This window comes from Camponotus vicinus, unplaced genomic scaffold, assembly GCF_025532165.1.
Source record: "Camponotus vicinus isolate PSW18456_S1 unplaced genomic scaffold, iyCamVici1.0 SCAF_3, whole genome shotgun sequence".
Lineage (NCBI taxonomy): Eukaryota > Metazoa > Arthropoda > Insecta > Hymenoptera > Formicidae > Camponotus > Camponotus vicinus.
This window is the reverse complement of record NW_028141967.1, coordinates 7777083-7797196: the sequence shown is the minus strand read 5'-3', so window position 1 is coordinate 7797196 and position 20114 is coordinate 7777083. Positions and strand designations below refer to the sequence as shown.

General features: G+C 28.5%; 3 protein-coding genes across 5 annotated transcripts in view; 2 read left to right on the top strand and 1 right to left on the bottom strand.

Annotated features, from left to right (window-relative positions):
- The window catches only part of LOC145968716 (uncharacterized), a 33090-nt gene extending 21054 nt beyond the window's left edge, over positions 1 to 12036 (bottom strand). Inside the window, exons 1-4 of one of the 3 annotated variants that reach the window (XM_083094423.1) lie at positions 11962 to 12036; positions 8495 to 8616; positions 8191 to 8429; positions 1789 to 1976 (exon numbers count right to left, since the gene is read on the bottom strand). In XM_083094423.1, the coding sequence (XP_082950549.1) occupies positions 1789 to 1973 (185 nt within the window). In that variant the 5' untranslated portion in view covers positions 1974 to 1976; positions 8191 to 8429; positions 8495 to 8616; positions 11962 to 12036. Of the gene's footprint in view, positions 1 to 1788; positions 1977 to 8190; positions 8430 to 8494; positions 8617 to 11061; positions 11438 to 11961 lie in introns of those variants that run through there. The other 2 variants (XM_083094422.1, XM_083094425.1) reach the window with 2 other exon arrangements.
- LOC145968719 (uncharacterized) lies at positions 3187 to 8851 on the top strand. Its single transcript, XM_083094430.1, has 4 exons — positions 3187 to 3429; positions 3844 to 3934; positions 8198 to 8437; positions 8501 to 8851. Exons 2-4 carry the CDS (start codon positions 3923 to 3925, stop codon positions 8564 to 8566), a joined length of 318 nt encoding a protein of 105 aa, XP_082950556.1. The 5' UTR covers positions 3187 to 3429; positions 3844 to 3922; the 3' UTR covers positions 8567 to 8851.
- Positions 9942 to 20102, top strand: LOC145968404 (uncharacterized). The gene is made up of 3 exons (XM_083093827.1): positions 9942 to 10115; positions 16008 to 16394; positions 19503 to 20102. The coding sequence occupies exons 1-3, from the start codon at positions 9942 to 9944 to the stop codon at positions 20100 to 20102; spliced, it is 1161 nt and encodes a 386-aa protein (XP_082949953.1).
- The last annotated feature ends 12 nt before the right edge of the window (positions 20103 to 20114 follow it).

Below are 20114 nucleotides of genomic sequence, written 5' to 3'. Positions count from 1 at the left end.
TCATTATTTTGTACATAAAACTATTAAGGTAAGGTAATCGAAAAATGAATATTTTACAAGATATTTTACGGTTTATGTAAAATTAAGAAATTATTTCAAGCCTCATAACTCAAAAAGTACTTAACGGAAAGGTACTTAATTATAGTGTTTTGGAAAGCTCTCGAAATAAGCTACAAGAATGTACAAAAATATATAGGATGTTCCATTTAAAAAAATTGAAGTGACCTTCACGTGACCTTCAAATGACTCTTCAAGGTCAAACCAATGATACCATCTTATGGCCCCCTCGAAACCATACAACTTTTGTCTAAAACATTTTTCTCTATCTTGCTTATTTTTCGAGTTATTTGGCTGCCTAAGTTAAAATGGGTCACCCTGTATATATATATATATATATATATATATATATATATATATATATATATAGCGACACACTAATGAATTATATATCTCGTATTTAAGTTATAGTCAGTATAAGAATTACAAATAATATAGATGCAAAAAGTGAATATGATTCTTTTATTCACCTTGTGTGAAGGATTATATAAAATTCTGTCTTTTCTCTCCTTCCTTCCCTTTTCTCCAAGTAACAAAGATTTAGTTTTTTGACCAAGAAAAAGACAATCATTTGAACAAATATTTGAAACAAAACATAAGATCAATTGGGTCGTTTTTCGAATTTAACAGTTCGACTTGAATCGTACGCCTTAAAATGTGTAATTTCGGGACATATTTGTTAGACGTTATTGTTGATTCTTCTCTTCTAATCCGAAAACATGGAAACAATGTAACAATATATTGTAGTCATAACAATATATGCTTGATTTTTTAAATATTTTTTATTATAATAGGCTGATATTCCAATTTTGTGTCGACCTTTTCATTACAATGATTGTTGTAGAAATGTAAGTAGAAAAAGAGAAAATTTTTTTTATAAAATCAAATATGTGTCTTGTTCTTTTCAAATTTTTGTCTTTTTTTTCAGATATTTAACGTTTTTAGATTTTGATTGTTACAAATTGATTTTTTATTATTTTTCATTTTTTAGATGATAGATTTAAACTAATTATTTTAAATGTAGATTGCACTCTAATACATATTTATATAATTATATAGTTATTACTTTATATTAGATAAATTCTCCAAAAACAAATCAAAATTGAACTTGAATGTGAATTGTCTTTATTATGCAAAAATACAATTCGCAATTTTTAATATAGTTACTATTTTAATATAATAAGAAAAAATTTATATATTTTTAATTTATTTTCTTTTCCAAAAAGTAATTTTTCCAAAGTAATTTAATGTTTTAATGAGATTTTTTGCGATTAAAATACTAAATATGACATAATTCAGATAATTTTTAATTAAATGCATAATAAAACTGTTTGTTACGTATCTAACTGAAAATAATTCGATTCATGTCATGTTTAATTTGCTGCAAAAATCTCATTAATTCATTAAAATTACTTTCGAAAAAAGAGAAATTAAAAATACAAAAACTTTAGTTTTCTTATTATATTAACAAAAAATATAATAAAGAAAACAATATATTTAAATAATATATATTTTTTTAATAATATATTTAAAAAATAATTTAAAAAAATATTTTTTCAATGTTTGATTTTTAATTAGAAAAAAAGGTTTTTTCCATCTTTAGACTATTTGTTTATTGAAGTAGTTAACCGATATATAATTTATAATTTATAAATATTATATATCTCTCGAACATTAATTAGAATAAAGTACAGTAGCCTATATACAGGTAGAGTTTGTCTCACTTTTTACCTCTCACTACTGCATGGTAGCACGCAATGCTTGTAAGTAGGAAAGAATGATTTCAGTGCGAATCGCTGCGTATCTGAGCGGCGCACGAGTAGCAGCACTTTCTTCAATCGCATATTGTTCTTCGATGTCTCGGTGCGAAGAAGTACGAGCGATTTTGTGTGCGTTACAAACATCAGCTGATTCATTTGCTGTCATCAGAAAACAAAATCAATCTGAATATTCCACGAAGTAAGCATATAATTTTTTTAAATGAAAATTATAATATAAAATACAAATTTAAATATATTATATATATATATATATATATATATATATATATATCACAAAACTATATGTCTTATGTTAATTAGAGCGATAAAAAATATGCGAAGAAAAGAAATAAATTTAAAGGAAAACGTTTTTAACAATTTAGAATTAATCCATATCACATAATATGATATGGATTAATTCTAAACTTTTCATGATAATAATACTTTTCCTATATTCTCATTTGTCGGCTTTTTATATAAATTCAGTTTTTCTATAAAAGTTTTTCTATCAGTCTTTCTATAAAAATATTCTATAAAAAATTATTATTTTCTTGTAAATAATATAGCTTTTTTATAATATATCAATTTATAAAAATTTGGCATTTTATAAAAAGATTAAATCTTTTTGTAAAAATGTTGATTTTAAAAAAACTTAAGAAAAAAAATCAAATTTTTTTCTTAGTTTTAGAGATTGCTTATATTTTGTATGAAAAATAAAATAAAAATTATTTTATAAGATATATAATATATTAATAATAAAATATAATTAATTTTATAAAAATACAAATATCTTATAGATAGACTAATTGTAAGAATCACTTCGACTAATTTAATTATTGATTAACTCATATGTCAAATCAAATACATTTTGTATTAAAGAGAGAAAGAGAGACAGATAGGTAGATAGATAGATAAATAAATAGATAGCTAGATAGATAAATAGATAGATAGATAGAGATAGAGAGAAGGGAGAGAGAGAGAGAGAGACTATTAAAAATAGCAACATTGAAAATTAATCATCGATTACTTTAACCAGAATTTAGTTAATGACTCTACACATTCAATCCTTAGAGAGAAGCTAACTAATTGACAGCAAAATTGTACGATAACTTTGATTATTTTCCTTTCTTTTTTTTAAGGTAATAATCAATTTCTTAATAAAGTTTATAACATTTCAAAATAGTATTGATTGAAATGAGAAAAAATGTTAAAGATGTCTTGTCAATTTTTTCAAAAATTTTTGCAAAATTTTTTAATTTTTATTTTCTGTAGGAAAACTGCTTAAATGATTTTGGTCTAGTTATATGTATCATTGTTTAATCCCTTATATAAAATATTGCAGCAATATTACCATTCATATGATTCTGTATATTTACATCTTTATGTATATATAAATTCCTTAACGTATTTGATTAATATATTGAAGAATTAAGAAAGAGAAAAAATAAGCTGAGTGAATGTCAAATTAATCACTAAATTGCATCTGTTGAACACGATGATTGATGAAGCGTGAGAGTGCACCAGAATAAAACTTAGAATCTACATTAGCATACAATTGCGAACAATGCAATTTCGCCATAGCAAGAACTCGTATAATTTGTGATTCTGTTGTGTAAGTTGTAAAAACATGAGTACAATGCTTTATACGTGCGTTATTGTAATGATATTGTCCATTATCCAACTAGAAATCAGGAAACATTAAATATTTTTAATTTAATATTTTTATGTTGTATGTCGGATTTTCTAACGGATTTGTATAGCTTAATTGTACATGAATTTTATTATTTAAAATATACAATACAATATATATGCTGTTTTTATTATATAAATTAAATTTTTTTTAATTTATTAAACATTTTATTTTATTAATATTTATTTTTTATCTTTTTTTTATTGCAATAATATTTTCATCATATCTATAGATTGATATCACTTCGATGTATTACAATTATTCTTAAGAAGTTACTCAAAATTTTAATCATACTTCCTAGTTTCACACAATCCAATTGTCACTTACGATAGGCAGAATGGAGACGCTTTCATGCTCTGTTTCGGCGACTTGAATTCACCGAGTTTCTACAGGATATGCCTTGGGAGATACTTTGATGATGGGAAAGGTAGACGGACGCGTAAATAATCATAGTGTGTATTGCTATATATCGCTTAAAATATTAAGTTTTATTTCATTCTATTAATTAAATATCGGCTTAATTAAAATAAATTAATACACTATGTGCATTATTTCCTCTATTTTTTTATTATATTATAAAGAGATTCTTTTTCTTAATTTAATTAGTAATTGTTCCAATAAACATAAAATATAAATATAATATAACATAGAAGTAACATATGTTACTTGGTAATATAACAGATGTTATATTTTATATAATAATATAATTTTTTCATCTTTATATACAAGGTGTTTCATTTAACTCTTACATCTCAAATAACTCCGTTATTTTTACATGTACAAAAAATGGTAAAGAAAGAAGTTGTATAAATGAAAGGGGGACATCAGATGGTGACAATTATTTGACCTTGGATAATCTTTTGAAGGTTACATGAAGATCACCTTCAAATTCTTAGATGGAAACCCCCATTTTTCATTGCATATTCTTATAGCTTACCTCGAGAGCTTTTCAAAACACTATAATAAAGTATTTTTTTATTGAGTACTTTTCGAGTTATGAGGCTTGAAATAATTTTTTAATTTTACATAAACCATAAAATATCAAATAAAATATTCATTTTTCGATTATCTTATCTCGATATACTTCTCTATCTCGATACTTTTATGCACAAAATAATGTGAGGAATCAATTGGTGTAAAAATAACTATGTGTTTTTATTACATCAATTGATTCCTCATATTATTTTGTGCATAAAAGTATCGAGATAGAGAAGTATATCGAGATAAGATAATCGAAAAATGAATATTTTATTAGATATTTTACGGTTTATGTAAAATTAAAAAATTATTTCAAGCCTCATAACTCGAAAAGTACTCAATAAAAAAATACTTTATTATAGTGTTTTGAAAAGCTCTCGAGGTAAGCTATAAGAATATGCAATGAAAAATGGGGGTTTCCATCTAAGAATTTGAAGATGATCTTCATGTAACCTTCAAAAGATTATCCAAGGTCAAATAATTGTCACCATCTTATGTCCCCCTTTCATTCATATAACTTCTTTCTTTACCATTTTTTTTGTATATGTAAAAATAACGGAGTTATTTGAGGTGTAAAGGTTAAATGCAACACCCTGTATATACATTTATCTTTATATACATCTTTATATACATATATAATATAATTATACTATAAAAGGATAAATATGTTGATGAAGGGAGCCCGCCTCGATTACCTTGACCTTGACATATGTTGTCAAGGTAACTGCCCTGAGTAACATCTAAAAGGTTTTAGCCGTCGCTTGCTGTTCGTTAAAAAGTTATTAGTAAAAGAAGTTAGAAAGAGAATATAGATTTTATTGACACCGTGTAGATAGAACTATAGTATGAAAACACAGTTCGAAAGTATTTTCCACGCAAAGTATGCTTATAGTCCGAAATATGTAAACATAACAATAATACAGACTTAAGCTGTAGAAATATTCCTTAAGCAGCATATATTCATTAAGAAGCATTTTTTCGAATTATGAGAGACATTTATCCTATTAATAATAATATTGCTGAATAAAATATAAATATAAACATAAATTTGAATATTTTTCTTTCTCCGACCACGCATGTACTTAAATTTATATAGAATTTAATACAATTTAATATAATTAAAAAATATCACAAATGTATGTGTACACACACACACACACACACACGCGCGCGCGCGCGCGCGCGGGGGGTGCAAGAGGGGGCCTTCGGTCCCCTCTCCCGCAACCACCCCGCCGGTAGGGGACGCATTGCGAAGAGTTCAATCACAATGGATATATGCTGTAAGTTGTAAAGCGAGGTCCACCTTGCCTACCGGCGGGGTGGTTGCGGGAGGAGGGGGGGGGGGCGAAGGCCACCCTTGCACCCCCCACGTGTGTGTGTGTGTGTGTGTGTGTGTGTGTGTACACATACATTTGTGATATTTTTTAATTGTATTAAATTCTATATAAATTTAAATTGTATTAAATGTATTTAAAATTATTATTTTTTCATATAACAGCTAAAATAGTAGATTTATGAAAAAAATGCATATAACTTTTTTTGTAGAGTTTTTCAGCGGCTTTATTTTCTGCTTAAAATTTTTTTTCTGAAATCAATATTTTCGGAGATAAAAAGCATTAAAATTGTAAAATTCTTTTGTTAATAACTTTTTAATAAACAACGAGCGACGGCTAAAATCTTTTGGATGTTACTCAGGGCAGTGATCTTGACAACATATGTCAAAGTCAAGGTAATCGAGGCGGGCTCCCTTCATCGACATATTTACCTCAAGTAGAAAAGTCTTCTATTTTTTTGTGATATTCACAATAATTAATTAAAAGAAATTAATTAAAAAAGATCAGTCAAGCCATGCGAGTATAAGCGTGTGATGGAAAGAGATTTGTCAAAATTATTGCGATTGCCAGGTGCGTGACAAGAAGAAACAATCCAAATTATGCGATTATTAAGCATATGATGAAGCATTATATAATCAAGCACATTGCGCTAAAGGACTAGTACTATACAGGATTTACGGGGTAAAAGTGTGGAAACCCCTTAATATTTCGAAAAATACGCATTTAAAAAAAAAATATTTCATACAAAAGTTATAGGGTTTTATGTGGCGCATTACACAGCAACATTATTATGACCTCGAATAGCGTTGTCAAGGTTATGTGAAGGTCACCTCCAACTTTTTAAACGGGACACCCTATATGCTTTTCACATTCTTGTAGCCCATCTCGAGAGTTTTCCAAAACACTATAATTAAGTTAGTTTTCATTAAGTACTTTCCGAGTTATGAGGCTTGAAATAATTTCTTAATTTTACGTAAATCATAAAATATTTTGTAAAATATTCATTTTTCGATTATCTTACCTTAATACTTTTATGTACAAAATAATGAGAGGAATCTATTGGTGTAAAGAAAAAACATAGTTGTTTTTAAGAAAAAATATGTAATTTGCAATTATATATTTTTACAATTACATATTTTTTTTTAAAAACAACTATGTTTTTTCTTTACACCAATTGATTCCTCTCGTTATTTTGTACATAAAAGTATTAAGATAAGATAATCGAAAAATGAATATTTTACTAGATATTTTATGGTTTATGTAAAATTAAGAAATGATTTCAAGCCTTATAACTCGGAAAGTACTTAATGAAAACGAACTTAATTATAGTGTTTTGGAAAGCTCTCGAGATAAGCTACAAGAATATGCAAAAGCATATAGGGTGTCTCGTTTAAAAAGTTGGAGGTGACCTTCACATAACCTTGACAACGTTATTCGAGGTCATAATAATGTTGCTGTGTAATGCGCCACATAAAACCCTATAACTGTTGTATGAAACATTTTTTTTTTAAATGCGTATTTTTCGAAATATTAAGGGGTTTCCACACTTTTGGTAAACCCTGTGTATAACATAAGATGCAAATATACTTTTTCTTTTTAATCAGTTTAATTTATGATATTAAACTGAATTAACTTAATTTAAAATAATTTGTTTAATATTCTGGATCCTTTGTTGGGATTCAGAATATTAAGTAGATTATTTGAAATTAAATGGATAAATGAGAAATAGTTCATTCATTGCGTATATTAAAATATTCTTATTACCGAGTATATTTATATATTTTTATAAATTTTCAAGATATTCATTTACCAGAAACGAATAAAGTAATATTTCAGTAATATTGCCGAAATATTTGAAATATCCGAAATGTGATTGTTCAGCAAGATTGCATTTGAAATGATTGCGGACAATGAAACATTGCAGAAGTGTTGCACAAACGGTCGTGAAATATTTCTGTAATACTGTTGAAAAGTGTAATATTTCAAATGAAATATAGGAGTAATGTTTCAGTAATATCACATACCAGATGCGGGATAGAATATAACACGTATGTTCCCATACAGCACAAAAGCTTGCATCAACATTGTAACATTGCAGTAATGTTGTTGCAATATTGCTGCAATGTTCTGTGATATGTGGGATGTAATTTATCTAACAGTTATATTTTCATTTGTTAATGATCAGTCAGAATTCCTTTTTTTCGAATTGTTCAGTGTAAGTTTATTAAATATATAAAAGAAAAAAAAGCTACTGAGATCTGATAATCTAAGATACTTATAATTGAGATATTTATTGTTAATACGAATTTCTTGACTTGATAAATTTCTATTTATATATGCTGTATGTAATAGAAAGAATTATAACACTTACACTATAGGTGATGCAGTTCAGATCGTTTGGAACAATTTGGTTATTTATGCTCCTGTCGATTGCTTTCGTGTATGCTGATATTAGCAATTGGAATGCATGTAGTGGGCGATTGGAACGTGCTTTGGATGCACTTCAGAAGGATTCTACGAGAAAAAACAAATTGGACGAAGAGAAAGCTGGAACATTATATCAGCGAGAACTACGTTCTGTTCCTTTGGAAATGTCCGTTTCTCGTATGACTATAAAGGTAATTTCCAAATATTAACTGTGAAGATAATATTTATATATATATATATATACATACCTCCAGATAGAGCAAAATGCCAGCAGCATGTTAGCAGATATGACAACATCTCCAATCATGACTTTACAGTAGATTTCTACGTCTGCAAGCACTGCTTGCTTACTATCTATCAGAATAAGCTGCTGATGAAAATAAAAATACAATAAAAATCGAGCATTATCGTTCTACAAAAATACAATAAAAATCGAGCATTATCGCTCTACAGCTATTACAATATGACAACAAATATGACAACGAATAGGATTTGCCATGTCCGAAATTTTAATAGAAAAACAGCAAAAATTAAGCATGATATCATTGTAACAGTAAAACGCGGTAAAAATGCAGCATAATTTATTATAAATTAAATATTAACTATTATAAAAATTAATAAATATAAGACTCGAAATATAAAATTAACAAAACAGTTATAATGGCAATACGAGTCTAGTGTCGATGTTATAACACATTTATTTATATTACAATCAAACAAATATTGATATTAAAGCATACAAAGAGAGGATAGCGAACGTTTCGACCCTATTTTTGGGTCATCTTCAGCGCGAAAGTATATAATAAAAGATAATATAATAACAATGTGTTTTATATCGGAGTCTGTTACAAAGGTTGCTGTTTAAAGCGATAATAAATGTCTCGGTATCTCATTATCTTGACGATGCCTACGTAAAAACAAAGGACAAAAGTAAAATAAGTTAAATAAATAATGTAATTAATATGAACAAAGAAAGAAAAAGTACTAAATTAAACATGAAATTATGAGATTGGAATGTTAATTTATTAAAAATGATCTAAATATAAACTGAACATAAAGTCAAAGAAATAAATAAATAAGTTATAAATAAGTTAAATAAATAATATGACTAATATGAACATAGAAAGAAAAAAGTACTAAGAATTACATGAAAATTACGAGATTGAAATTATTTTAATGTCAACTTATTAAAAATGATCTAAATAAACTGAACATATAGTCAAGAAATAAAAATTAAAAGGTTAAACAGATAAGAAGTTAAAACTACGGAAATAAGACTTACTTCCAGGCATCAAAGATAATGACGCGCCGAGGAGATGAATAAAGACAACTTAACATCTCCGAAGACAAAGATCGACTCGTCTTTAACGGATAAATGTGACTTATATATAAACGGTAAAGAGAGTCAAATAATGTATAAATGTACACATACGCAAAGTCGCAGACCTATTTGTTATGATAGAAACTGTGTTAAATTTTTGGCAAGTTGTTGACAATATTTAAATAAATTTCTGGTAAACGTTCAGTATCCGTTTGCAAATTGAGACCATTTTTTTGCCTCTTGATATATAGCATTTCGGAGATCAATCTTTTACTCAAATATGGTTCTCGATCCAAAACCTGAACGCCATCCCAATCAAAAGTATGATCAAAACCAACCCTGTGATTCGTGATGACTGATTGAGAATTAGTGTTATGTCTAATGTGGCTGCGATGTTCGTTGATTCTGGTATGCAGTTGTCTGCAAGTTTGTCCAACGTAGGACGCATCGCAATCCATGCAGTTCAGTTTGTATATGACGTTCAAAGAATTGGAAGTGGGAAGAGGATCCTTATGAGCCCTGATGAAGTTTTTCATTTTATTGATACTGTAATATGAGAGTCGAACATCCAAATCCTTAACGATATGTTTAAAACGCCCGGAGATTGAAGGAACGTATGGTATCGTGAAATAAGTAATGTGATCATTTGTGTTTATGACCTGGGTATTATTCACTAAGGAATTTGGTTTGAAAAGATGTTTCTTAAGGCGGTCAACACATGTGTGGAAAATAAAATTTAAAGGGTATCCATTGCTTAAAAGGATGTTGATAGCCAATTTAATATTCTTATAATGGAAAACAGGGTGAGACAAGCGGAAAACCTTGTCTATTAAACCAATTACTGTGCCTCTTTTTTGGCAGAGAGGATGTTGAGATAAGAAGTGTAGGTATCTACCGGAAAAGGTATCTTTTACTTTATTAGATAAATCGTCAGTTATTTATAATTTTCATAAATGTAATATATAAAATGTACTTTGTTATATCATATAATTTATATTCTACATAATTATATATTATATAAGATGTATATTAAATAATAATTAAAATAATTAAATTTTAACAATCAGTTTAATGTTCCGAAGTCTCTGTTCGAATCGTATCAGAAAAATTAAGCTGATAGAAATAAATACAACACATTTATAATTTTGTTAGTCGTGCTTTGCAGTCTTTATATTTGTCTATGACAAAATCTTATTAAAACATAAACTTAGATAGATACATTGTATAGAAATAAATAAAAGAATTATGTAGTAATTGATATAATATATTCTTGATATTATTGTGATTCCTATTTTATGATATCAGATCATGATGTGTTTCTGCTGTATTATCTTTTAAGACGGCAGCGCATGTTCAATTTTTACCACATCTCTACAATCATGCTTGTAAATGAGTTCACAATTTTTGACAAATTATATATTCTGCCGATATAGCATGACATTATGCTTAATTTTAATTTTAATATTGTGTCAACACATGTATATGTATACCAACCACTTAAAATCTGCTGTTTTTATACCAAAAATATATGCTCAAATTTGTTGTAGCGGCACTTTTTGTAGGACACTATGATAAAGACTGCATTTCTGCCGATACTAATTGAAATTGCAAATCATGTGCGCATGCTGTCGGAATTCTGCCGATATAATATGTAATATAAAATTTGCAATAAATGATTTTGGCAGATTTAGCTAACTATATACAGGTTGTTCCAAAATTTGAGAATAATAAGATTATAGTATAAAGATTCATAAAAAATTAAGTAAGAAATTATTTATGATCTTTTTTTATTTCACACAATAGCTTTTAGGAAATAAATTTTAAAAAAATTTTAAATTAATCAATCGCAGAATATGTTTGAACAGTTTACTTGTGAATTATATTTCCATCACTAGTAACACTAGTAACAGTTTAACAGGATTTTATGATTCCCTGGCGAAAATAATTATCGGAGCGTAAGTCGAATGTAAGAAAAGAGTAACAGAAGTGTAAACGAAGCTTCTAGGAGGCGTAAATTGAAACAACGAAACGTAAACGAAGTGTTAACGCTTCATTTACGTTTCGTTGTTTCAATTTACGCCTCCTAGAAGCTTCGTTTACACTTCTGTTACTCTTTCCTTACATTCGACTTACGCTCCGATATTTATTTTCGCCAGGGTTCGAATTAAACTTATTTCTGTAGATTTTTTTAGTGAATTCTTTGGCCGCAGAATTTGAATTACTTTAGCACAGTTACAATTTTGAAAAAATAGAATAGAAATCCTTAAAAAAGGTATTTCGGTATTAATATTTAAAGTACTACCACTTTGAAACCTAAATGTCTATGAGGTTTAAAAAAAGAAGTTTAAGAGAGACTATGAGACTATGAGATTTCAAAAAATTATCGGTAATTACATTTTAAGTACATTGTAATCTTCATTAAAAATGTATTTTCGATGACAATATGCGATCAATGCTACTTTTCTTATCATCCTGGACTATCAAAATTTTTCAACATTTCTAGACTGTAAAAAAACATTTTTATATAATTAATATTTATACAGTTAACACTTAACATATAAAACAAATTATTTAACAAATAAACTGTTAACATAACATTTTTATATTGTTATTTTTAATATAAATAATGTTACATTAACTTTATTTTGAGATATCAAAGTAAATCCAAAAAATTGAAAATTGTAAATTCATTGTTAATTTGTACTTAGAGGTTGAGATTTCACGAAAAAAAATCGGCCTATAGAGGATTAACATAATATTAGTGTCATCATTTAACATATTCATATTATGTTAAATTAATGTATATATGGACCGTTTGGGTGCGATATATGTTAATTAAATTTAAATGCGATATATGTTAATTAAATTTAACACAAATTTTCCATCAGTATATTAATTAATTTAAGCATACAGAGTAACTCTCTTCTCTTAATGATAACGAAAAAACGTCAAAGAAAAGTATTCGTCCTAAAGAATCAAATATTAAGATATATAAATATGTATACAACTACACAATAATATAATACAACATAAACAATTTTTTCACTTTTATATTTTATGAGATTTCCAGAGGGATTATCGACATTTTTTTTTAAATGGGATGATATATTTTTACTAACGTAGTTATATTACTAACTTACTAACTGTAATGTCAAAAAGGATGTTGATTGTTTTTTAATAATTTTTTTTATTAATTATAAATTATATATATATATATATACAGTTAGTAAGTTAGTAATATAACTACGTTAGTAAAAATATATCATCCCATTTAAAAAAAAATGTCGATAATCCCTCTGGAAATCTCATAAAATATAAAAGTGAAAAAATTATATATATATATATATATATATATATATATATATATATATAATTTATAATTAATAAAAAAAATTATTATATATATATTATTATATAATTATAATATATAATTATTATATATATATTATATATATATATATATATATATATTATATATATATATATATATATATATATATATATAATTTATAATTAATAAAAAAATTATTAAAAAACAATCAACATCCTTTTTGACATTACAGTTAGTAAGTTAGTAATATAACTACGTTAGTAAAAATATATCATCCCATTTAAAAAAAAATGTCGATAATCCCTCTGGAAATCTCATAAAATATAAAAGTGAAAAAATTGTTTATGTTGTATTATATTATTGTGTAGTTGTATACATATTTATATATCTTAATATTTGATTCTTTAGGACAAATACTTTTCTTTGACGTTTTTTCGTCCTCCCCTCCCCAATCACCGTTTCGCCGCGCGCCGCCATTATGTTATTATATATACAGGGTGTCATAAAAGTGATCATAATTTTAAAAAATTAAGGTAGATTGGCTCAAAGTTAGAAGAAAAGTCTTGTACAGTTATGCAATATTCGCAATAATTAACGAGAAATAAATTAAAGAAAATCGGCCAATGCGCGTGGCTAGAAGTGCGTGGCGGTGAAGGCGATCTCACTGTAACATAATGGCGGCGCGCGGCGAAACGGTGATTGGGGAGGGGAGGAGCAATGAGTGTGTAGGCGCGCGGCGAAGGCTCTTCCCCTCTCCAATCACTGCTTCGTCGCGCGCCGCCGTTATGTTACAATGAGACCGCCTTCACCGCCACGCACTTCTAGCCACGCGCATTGGCCGATTTTCTTTAATTTATTTCTCGCTAATTATTGCATAACTGTAGAAGACTTTTCTTCTAACTTTGAGCCAATCTACCTTAATTTTTTAAAATTATGATCACTTTCATGACACCCTGTATACAGGGTGTAACTGAAAAAGCGCCCACGGAGCAAATAGCGTTATTCCTGATTAAAAATTGAGTCGAAAAGTCCTGAACCATTTTTTTCTATAATGCTTAATAAAGCGGTAATTATTGAATGAAGTTGCGCCAATAAGCACCGACCTTTAGACGGGCGCACGTCAGTGAGCCGCGCGCCTGGTAGTGTGCGTGAGCGCTTCGCCGTTTCGGCGCTATGTTATGTTGCTATCGTGCAATATTCTTATGCGTTGTAATAATGTGAAAAACTTTAATTTGCATTAAAAATCATATTTCTTCCGTCAAAAGCGTTTCCTTAAAAAAAATTTCGACAAGGAGGCTAAAGGTCGGTGCTTATTGGCGCAACTTTACTCAATAATTACCGCTTTATTAAGCATTATAGGAAAAAATGGTTCAGGACTTTTCGCTTCGATTTTTAATCAGGAATAACGCTATTTGCTCCGTGGGCGCTTTTTCAGTTACACCCTGTATACAGGGTTTAGCAAAAGTGTGGAAACCCCTTAATATTTCGAAAAATACACATTTAAAAAAAAAATGTTTCATACAAAAGTTATAGGGTTTTATGTGGCGCATTACACAGCAACATTATTATGACCTCGAATAGCGTTGTCAAGGTTATGTGAAGGTCACCTCCAACTTTTTAAATGGGACACCCTATATGCTTTTGCATATTCTTGTAGCTTATCTCGAGAGCTTTCCAAAACACTATAATTAAGTTAGTTTTCATTAATTACTTTCCGAGTTATGAGGCTTCAAATCATTTCTTAATTTTACATAAACCATAAAATATCTTGTAAAATATTCATTTTCCGATTATCTTACCTTAATACTTTTATGTACAAAATAATGAGAGGAATCAATTAGTGTAAAGAAAACACACAGTTGTTTTTAAGAAAAAATATGTAATTGTTAATTGCAAATTACATATTTTTTCTTAAAAACAACTATGTTTTTTTTTTACACCAATTGATTCCTCTCATTATTTTGTACATAAAAGTATTAAGGTAAGATAATCGAAAAATGAATATTTTACAAGATATTTTATGGTTTATGTAAAATTAAGAAATGATTTCAAGTCTCATAACTCGGAAAGTACTTAATGAAAACTAACTTAATTATAGTGTTTTGGAAAGCTCTCGAGATAAGCTACAAGAATATGCAAAAGCATATAGGGTGTCCCATTTAAAAAGTTGGAGGTGACCTTCACATAACCTTGACAACGCTATTCGAGGTCATAATAATGTTGCTGTGTAATGCGCCACATAAAACCCTATAACTTTTGTATGAAACATTTTTTTTTAAAATGCGTATTTTTCGAAATATTAAGGGGTTTCCACACTTTTGCTAAACCCTGTATATATATTGTATATATACATATATATATATATATATATATATATATATATATATATATATATATACACATACATACATACATATATATTATAAATAATTTTTGTTTTAGCAATAAATAAATTTATTTTTATTACATAACAAAAATTATATCCAGTAAGATATTTTTTTATTTTACATTAATTTTGTTAAACAAATTTTGTAATATTGAATAATTCTCAAAGAACTGCCCTGGCGAAAATAAATATCGGAGCGTAAGTCGAATGTAAGGAAAGAGTAAGAGGTGTAAACGAAGCTTCTAGGAGGTGTAAATTGAAACAACGAAACGTAAACGAAGTGTTAACGCTTCATTTACGTTTCGTTGTTTCAATTTACGCCTCCTAGAAGCTTCGTTTACACTTCTGTTACTTTTTCCTTACATTCGACTTACGCTCCGATATTTATTTTCGCCAGGGTGATTTAGTAACAAAGTTTAATTATTAAACGTTGTTATTAAATATTAAATATTATTCATTTCATATTAAATATTATTCGTTTTATATTAAATATTATTTTATAATAAATATTTGACAGCAGCATTATCTTTACTGTAAATAAAATTATTTTTGTTGTAATATAATAGAATTATTAAAAATTTTTTTTTATTTCGCACAATGTACTCCATATTGACTATTTAGCGAACGCGTAAAAGATTGCCTCGAAAGAAATTTGTTATAAAAAGTAAATAAAATTCAGCGAATAATAAGCGAATCATGCGTGTAATTTGGATTATTTTACAGCTCCTGGAAAACACAAAAAAGCCGGGAGGCCATTGGGCGCGTGTTGAACAATGCATGTATGACTCCGATAGTAATTCTCTGAAAACGCGCGTTATATTTAATGACCTATCAGTGTCTGCGATAGTATCACTAATGCCTCGAAATTATCATGTCCCAATTTCCGCCGAATCCTGCAGAATGACATTGAGATTAAGACGAGCAGGAATAGACTTTCATACGAGTCCGATCGCCCGTGGACGCGGTCAGATGCGTATACGTACGGAATCCAGTTTTTTGGAGCCTAGATTCGCTTCGATTTATGCATATGGCTGTCATCCCACGCGCTTCAACAAACAAATTAAACGACAAGATAAATGGACGCCATATTATAATCCAAGCAGTGAACAGGTAAACTACTTACTTTTACGAAACAATACATTTACAATTATTTCATAGCATCTGACTGGAAATGAGCGTATAGAAAATGTAAAAAAAAAGACTATAATTAATATACGATATATAATGTTTTATTTTGACTGCCCCATACAAATATTTCGAAAAATATTATACAAAAAAAATGTTTCTTAAAAATATTTTATGACTTCGAGGAGGACATAAAATAATACCATAGGTTTAACCTTGTTTTTAAGAAAAAATATGTAATTTGCAATTAACAATTACATTTTTTTTTTTAAACAACTATGTTTTTCCTTTACACCAATTGATTCCTCCCATTATTTTGTACATAAAAGTATTAAGGTAAGATAATCGAAAAATGAATATTTTACTAGATATTTTATGGTTTATGTAAAATTAAGAAATTATTTCAAGCCTCATAACTCGAAAAGTACTCAATGAAGAAATACTTTATTATAGTGTTTTGGAAAGCTCTCGAGATGAGCTGCAAGAATAAGTAATAAAAAATAGGGAGTTCCGTTTAAAAAATTGAAGGTGACCTTCAAACAACTTTTCAAGGTCAAATTCAATGACACCATCTTATAGCCCCCTTCAAGCCATACAACTTTTGTCTGAAACAATTTTTTCTAACTCTAAGTAATATCGAGATATTTGACTGGCAAAAATAAAATGGGACACCCTGTATATGTATATATACATATGTATGTGTATATATCGTAAATATTCAATTTGGTAATTATTTAGCTTAGGGGAGCCACCTCGGATAATATTGACCTTGACATATATTGTCAAGGTGATGACCCTGAGTAACATTCAAAAGGTTTTAGTCGGCTCATTGTTTATTTAAAAATTATAAACAAAAGAAGTTTCATAAGTTCATTAATACATTTATCGAAAGAAAAGCAAAATTCACTCTTAACGAGGGTTAAATATAAGTTAAGGTTAAATATAAGTGAACTTTGCTGCATCTTGAAAAAGAAAAAATATATAGCCCTAATACTACAATTATATAACACTTTGTATACAATATATGGGTAAACCTTCGGAAAACCCACCTATATCAAATAATGGGTAAGAATACCCAATTCCTACGTATTTTTACCTCCTGAACACGAATATGAAACTTAAAAATGGCGGTCGGACTCGCAAGTCGAAAAAAAACGCAAAAAACCAATAAACCTTTGCAAAACGTACCTATATGAAATAGTGAGTAAGAATATCCAATTCTTACGTATTTTTACCATCTAAACACAAATTTGAAACTAAAAAATGACTCTCGAAACAAGAAACATAAAGAATAGCAGCAAAGAACGCAGAAAAACGTAAAAACATACAATTTAATACAATTAAAAAATATCACAAATGTATGTGTACACACACACACGCGCGCGCGCGAGGGATGCAACGGGGCCTTCGGCCCCCCTCCCGCAACCACCCCGCCGGTAGGGGACGCATTGCGAAGAGTTCAATCACAATGGATATACAGGGTGTTCGGAAATTCAATCCACAAATTTTCAGAGATTGTCAGGGGCACCATAAGAATCATTTTTTGCAAATGAACCTGGGGTCGGAAACGTGTCATTACATCGCTACGGCATACGGAGTGTTCGAAAGAGTCGGGACCTCGAAATATCATAAAAAATAGAAGTTTTATAAAAAATTGTTTCAAACAATTTTTTGAAAAAAGTTACACGCGCGCGCGTGTGTGTGTGTGTGTGTGTGTACACATACATTGGTGATATTTTTTTAATTGTATTAAATTGTATTAAATTCTATATAAATTTAAATTGTTTACCTTTTTTTTATTTACCTTTAATTTACCTTTTTTGCGTTTTTCTTCGACTTGCGAGTTCGACCGCCATTTTTAAGTTTCATATTCGTGTTCAGGAGGTAAAAATACGTAGGAATTGGGTATTCTTATCCATTATTTCATATAGGTGGGTTTTCCGAAGGTTTACCAATATATGTATTACCTTGTTCGCTTAGATTGGTTTGTTTACATTTCTTATACTGGAGGAAATATGGCCGGTATTCATAGTCCGTTCTTATATTTAAGATCGTCTTAAGAACCCATTCAACCAATCAAATAGCTGCAATGCTGTCATTGATTGGTTGAATGGATTCTTAAGACGATCTTAAATATAAGAACGGACTATGAATACCGGCCTATGAGTCAGTACAAAATAGATTGTTGGAAGAGTAACACTCAATTTAAAGTGAATTAAATAGAAAATGAAATTCTACGAATTTCTCGCTTTAACAACAAATTATAAAGAGCTGTTGAAGTACTTGTGTACGAAAAACCCATGTCCGTGGTATGGAGTATACCTCGCTTTGCATAGAAAGTTATAAATCCATAATATATGTACATGGTATCCGAAAAATATGTTCTATTTATAAAACTTCTTTTGTTTATAACTTTTAAATAAACAATGAGTGCCGACTAACTTTTGAATGTTACTCAGGGTCATCACCTTGACAATATATGTCAAGGTCAAGGTTATCCGAGGTGGCTCCCCTAAGCTAAATAATTACCTTCAATTTTTAGTCATCTTACCTTATAACTTTATAATAAAAATTGCTTTGTATTATATCATATAAATATATGATATATTATATAATTAATATATTTTATATATACTTATAATTACATAATATATTATTTAAAGCTTTCTCTATATTTTTATTCTATACGTTTATTTCCAATCAGATGTTATAAAGTTTTATAATTTCATAAAAATATTGTTACTATTCGAATTACACTAATTTTTTATACAAATTTCTTGCATATTTGGCATTAAAAATTATAAGAATAAGATAACCAAAAATTGGATAGCTTACGAAATAATTTATACTTTAAGTCATATATATAATTTTATATAAACTATTAAACACCTCATAAAATATTTATTTTTTAATTATCTTGCTTTAATGCTTTTATGCATAAAACAACAGGAGAAATCAATTTGTATAAAGAAAATATAGTTCGTTATAAGAAAATATATAAGTTTGCAACGAGTAGCTATATATATTTTTATAACACTTTATGTAAAAGTGTACTACTCTGTAACACTATGTGTGTGTATATCTTTTTCATAGGTAACACCTACACTATCGCTCGTGAATGAAAAGTACGATGCAGCGGAACCGAGAAAATTAGCGGAAATCACTGAAGAAACAGACGTTGTTATACCCAATGATAGTCGATATTCACCTTACTCGCATACTCTTGAGACAAATTTTGGCGTATGGAAGAAGAATTCGTGGATAACTAAATCACCACTTCGTCAAAGACGTTCGACAACAGCTCGACATCAATTCGGACATACCGCAGCGATTATTACACCACAAGAGTTCGCAGAAACCGTTATGAATGAACACGAACAAACGGAGAAGTTTGTAAACTTTACGAAAATTCTTAATTTAACCGATAACATACAAAGCAAAAATCCAACGCAAAATATATCCCGAGAAGTAAGAGAATTCGTGACGGATGACAATTTCGATAATCTATTTCCTATTGACTCAGAAGATTCGAACAGAAATTGGCAATCGAAGGAATACATTACAAGAGAAATGGAAGATGTGTTTTTGCAAGGTGCTAGTCAAGTATTGACTAGATATATCGAAAATCAATTGCACCCAGCAATTAAAGAGACACTGATGCTGTCTATGGGTTATACTATCAGTTACGGATAAATATAAACAAGG